Raw genomic sequence first — 5,184 nt, forward strand, 5'->3', positions numbered from 1 at the left:
CGTCATCTGAATACGTATTGCTAACGTATTGCTAGAGAGCTAATGATCATATTGATAGAGTCGAGCAATCTTAATAACCATGATTTACACTTTTTAATACAGTGGTTAAATCGAAACAAGGCCATAAGTGCATTTTACTCTTTTAATTTCACAAACCTCGACGAGCTCTGTGTAAGCTAAATGGAGGTTGCATAATTTCCAAGGCTACCTTATGCGACTTTGACCAACACAAAGTATACCAATAATACACCGTACATGTTTCATTCATTCAGCAATGCAACATGCAGATATATTACAATTGTTAATAAGTACTTTGCAGTACATCCCAAGCTTACCAACACATACATGATGCTGCCATAAAGAAATGGCATGCTACTAGATGCACAAACATCGTAACTTTCATATCTCAATATACATGCATGTCCATCTTAGATTCAGTATATCTACCCCTTTGGAGTTTTTAGTTCATTATCAATTGCAATCAGTAACATAACCAGTTTCACCCCATGACGCATACCCGTTGAGTCAATAAGATAGACAAAAGAACTCCTTCAACCTTGGCCACCACCGCCTGATCCGGAGCCGCCCCCAACAGCTCCGCCAGCTGACCCAACTCCACTGCCCGCTCCACCTCCGCTACTACCCCTCGCATCTCCATACCCTCCACCGCCCCCTACCGCGTTGCCGGAACGTCCAACACCACTGCCACCGCCGGAACCACCGCCACCGTCTCCGCCACCCACACCCACGCCGCCACCGCCGCCGCCGCCCGTGCCAACACTCACGCCACCATGGCCTATGTGGACACCGACACCGCCTCCACCGCCGCCTCCGGCGTGGACACCGCCGGCGCTGACCGCGCCGCCTCCACCCGCGCCGATCCCAACATCGACCCCGCCACGTCCTACGTCGATGCCGACACCAGCGCCGGCTCCGCCGCCAACGCTCGCGCCGCCGCCACGGGTGGTGCCAGCTCCGCCTCCGAACCCACCGCCGATGCCGATCGACGTGTCGTGCCCGCCATGGCCGATGCTCACGCCGAAACCGCGGCCGCCACCCTCCCCGCTGCCGGCTCTGATGGAAAAGGATTTGCTGTCGTTGACGGTGTTCTTGTCGTCGGCAAGGAGAAGCCTTGCGTGGGTGAGCGGGAGGAGGAAGAAGCACGCTAGAAAAACTGGAATGGCCAGGTGGCAAGTGGAGCTCGCCATGGGAGTGTGCATGGAAGGACGGTGCAGCTTCAGTTTGCTGTACTACTCAGGGCAGCTTTATATAGAACTAGCCAGTTCTGCTGATCGAGCGATTCTGCACGAAGTAATCTCAATTATGTAGGCGAAAAAGGTGATCCTAGTGAGCTGTGAAGCACACTAATAAGGCCATGTTGAGAGGTGAAGTGGACCGCACATGGCTATGAGAATTGCTAGGTGTACTAGTTTAGACTTATATGAGTATAAATTGATTATTTTAAGCCATCAAAAGTCATGTTTAATCTACACGACTATACATACAAGCAGCTTCATTTTTGGGGATTAAAAGTTTTCAAGTTTTGAGTTCTCTGCATCTTTGAATAAAAGCAGTATGTTAAGATCTTCAGTTCAGATTTGACTCACCGAATTGAAAGAAAAACTTGTGTCAAAAAATACATATTTTCATGGTCTATATGCGAGTAGGAGGTTTAACTCGATTCGTTATTAGTTATGTATGTCACACAAGAAACTTTTGATATCTGAAATGATTGTGTTGAATTTGTGGACTGATTTGCACACATAGATACGATTGAACATAGTAGAATTTATGAACTGTTTAGTGATTCATGGTTTATTTTCTACTCTCTCCGTCCCAAATTATAGGTTGTTTTGAATTGTTTAGATTCATTGATTTTGCTATGCACTTAAATATACACTATGTCTAGATGCATAGCAAAAGTTATGAATTTAGAAAAGCCAAAACAAACGGATGGAGTACAACATATGTGCACAATTGGTTAGCTATGATATACTCACTCCATCCCAAATTGTAGGTCGTTTTGGCATATCTAGGTTCATAACTTTTACTATTCATCTAGATATACACTATGTCTAGATACACAATGAAAACTATAAATCTAGAAATGCCAAAACGACCTACAATTTGGAATAGAGGGAGTACACACTTTGGTATATATAAATGCATACTAGCTAGAAAACCCAACATGATGTGTATACCAAACAATTTCACTGCATGTCGTATTCGAGGAAAGGAATGGGGAATATGTTGCTTTGATCTTTAGAAAACATGGATGCAACCGTTCCCACGTACTTTGATCATTCAGAATGCAAAGTTTCACATGACCTTTGCAGCTCATTTTTCCTGCTTCCACATTTGCTTTTTCTGTTCCAGTTGTTTTGCAGGTGTGGCAACTGTCGATCGAATCTGTTCTGCTGGAAGAGATCCATGTTAAGCTAAGCATCTCTGGATGCCTCCATGTTAGCACATTTGCAGCCAACTGTTTTTAACAGGTTTAATTTCAGTGTGTCCAAGAAAAGCTAGGTGCGTGTGCCCATTATCCTAAAGTGGTCAATCCACTGCTAGGGAAAGTTCGGTTCCTAACCCCTTTAGTACCGGTTATGCAACCGGTATTGCTACTTTGGTACTAAAGGGGGGTTTTTTAAGTACCGGGTTAAATAACCGGTACTAAAGGGGTATTAAAAAATAAAAAAACAAAATCACCCCGCCTGAGCCCGAGCCCCGAGCCGCACCCCGCCGGCCCAAGCCCAAGCCCTCCCATCGCCGTGCGCCCCGACCTCGCGCTGCCGCACGCCCCGGCAACACGACCCGCTAGAGCCCGGCCATACCGGCTGGATCCGCCCCTGGATCAGAGAGAGAGAGAGAGTGAGGGGGGCTCACTGTCACTACCGCATCCACCCGCTGCCGCCGTAGTCACCAGCACTGCCGCCGCAGCCACCCGGCGGCAGCCGCATCCACCTGCATGCCACTGCAGCCCCGTGCGCTACCGCCGCTCCTCGCCCCGCCGTTGCTCCTCACTGCCACGAGTGAGGGGTGAGCGAAGGGGGGAGGGGAGGGGCAGCAAGAGAGGGAGGTCCGGTGGGAGAGAGAGGGAGGGGGCTGGGGAGAAAGAGAGGGTGGAGAGGAGAGGGAGAGGGTGGAGTCCGGGCGGATAGGAGAGGGAGAGAGGGAGGGGGCCGGGGAGAGGGAGAGGGTGGAGAGGAAAGGGGAGGGAGAGGACCGAGAGGGCGGAGTCCAGGCGTGAGGAGATAAGATGGGCTGGGAAGATAAGATAATGAGTCCAGACGGAGGAGATAGGGATGAGTGACCCCCTTTAGTACCGGTTGGAGCCTCCAACCGGTACTAAAAGGGGGTTACGGGGGCTTCTGGGGGGCTATCCCTTAGATCCGGTACTAATGCTCATATTAGTACCGGGTCAAAAACCAACCGATACTTATTAGGACCAATGCTCAATTTTCCAGCAGTGATCGATTTCTTAGGTAATTAGCCTGTGTTGACTTATTTGGATTCTTAACCTCTTAACCTGTTCTGACTTGCAACACTTGTAAATGGTAAAGGTTATGCTCCTCCCTCCGTCCACGTTTAATAACAAGAATTCAGTCTAACTTCCTAAAATAAATTATGTCTATGACTACGTCAAGGTTTTGGTCTTCAACATAGACGTACCTTCCACGTTGCCGAAGGTTATTCTATATCAAAGGTTTTAATCCTCCACGTTGCCGAAGAAACATTGAGAATTGACCTAAGCAGGTGCTCCACAAACATTACTTACAATTAGCCCAACCTTTACTCCTACGCAGACTACAATTTTTAAAAGACATTAGTGTTAGAAGTTCGTAGACAAGAATGCATTTGGATGGCACCATACATGCTACACTTTTTTTTTTGCTAAACTTCGCATAAGGTGTTACCAACTGTTTTTTAACCACGCCTTAGGCAAAGTTTGGCAAAGAGATGATTCTATAACACGTGGGTTATATATATAGACAAAAGAAGTGCTGCAAGCCGCTACTGCGTCAAGAAACTAACATTGGTTTAAGAAGTCGTGGGGTGACAAGTTGTGGCCATCATCTAAAGAAGCTCTAATTTTAGGACCTATGGCTAATTAAAATTGTTTACCTTTGTCCTTTCTCATTTATGCATATTCTACATAATACTCATAAAAAACATTGCAATATTCATTCATCTTGTCAGCGTTAGTCAATTTAGATGCAAATTTATGTGGCTACTTTAGGTTATATTTATTACTAATGGTAGATGTGATAATTTAGAATTTTAGATGCAAATTTAAGATTCAGTTTATATTGTTTTTCATAATGGTTGGATGGGTAGTTTGTGCAAGGTTTAAGGGTTACTTTTGGTTATTTTTATAATGATCTCCAATTTAGACACAGTGTGAGGGAGTTACTTTAGATTATTTTTTCATTACAATAGGGGTAAATTTTTAATAAAAGTGGATCCAATTGCTATAACTGTTAATGTTGATTAAAGTGTACCAAAATGATGGCATGCTATTTATTTTTGATATAAATATATTCTAGGATTGATCTCTTGATGCTTTAAAATGAGTCTCTAATTTAGTATTAGGAAGATGTTTCACAGATTTGGAATGGGCGGTAACATGATGAAAATATTGCAAACAGCCTTTGTTTCTAGATTTACAATTTTTTGTGGAAAAATGGTGTGATTGCTCCCAAGCAAAAGATGTTGCAAAATCAGATGTAATGGTCATTTATGATTATACAAATTGAAATAATTAACCATTTTTAATGGAAATTGCTACAATGCTATAAAAAAAATTATACAAATGCTCCATATATTATGCAGATATTTAAAATATACTGATGTTAATAAACATGTCACTGCAATGATGTGTGTTATAGTAAGAAGTATCTCCGATTAGAAGCCCCATACTAACATCCAAATTTGTCCCCAAAATGTTTAACCCTTGCACTTGCAGCGTGGTTAGCAATTATATTTTCTTGCAAGCCTCTATTTTCCCATATATTTCTTATGAACATTGTTCGCATTATTTCCAAGAAATAGCGCTAAGATAATAGCTCAGCTAAGCGTATGTTTTGTTGCTAGCGTGAGGTTTTATAGAGCTGCATCGTATATTCCGGATGAGGGAGAAGCAGGCAGAGCGGATGCGGTGACCATGGAATTATGGAAATGAGGGTG

The 5,184-nt window shown here is 44.2% G+C and overlaps 1 protein-coding gene across 1 annotated transcript; it reads right to left on the minus strand.

Annotated features, from left to right (window-relative positions):
• Positions 1–234: 234 nt before the first annotated feature.
• On the minus strand, positions 235–1,292 carry LOC101779459 (glycine-rich protein 5-like). Its single transcript, XM_004982508.2, has one exon. The coding sequence runs from the start codon at positions 1,218–1,220 to the stop codon at positions 552–554; it is 669 nt and encodes a 222-aa protein (XP_004982565.1). The 5' UTR covers positions 1,221–1,292; the 3' UTR covers positions 235–551.
• Positions 1,293–5,184: the final 3,892 nt, after the last annotated feature.

This window comes from Setaria italica, chromosome IX, assembly GCF_000263155.2.
Source record: "Setaria italica strain Yugu1 chromosome IX, Setaria_italica_v2.0, whole genome shotgun sequence".
Lineage (NCBI taxonomy): Eukaryota > Viridiplantae > Streptophyta > Magnoliopsida > Poales > Poaceae > Setaria > Setaria italica.

What these genes read in the sequence shown, in the direction of transcription:
- LOC101779459 (XM_004982508.2), bottom strand. Translation starts at nt 1,220, where the DNA reads ATGCACACTCCCATGGCGAGCTCCACTTGCCACCTGGCCATTCCAGTT.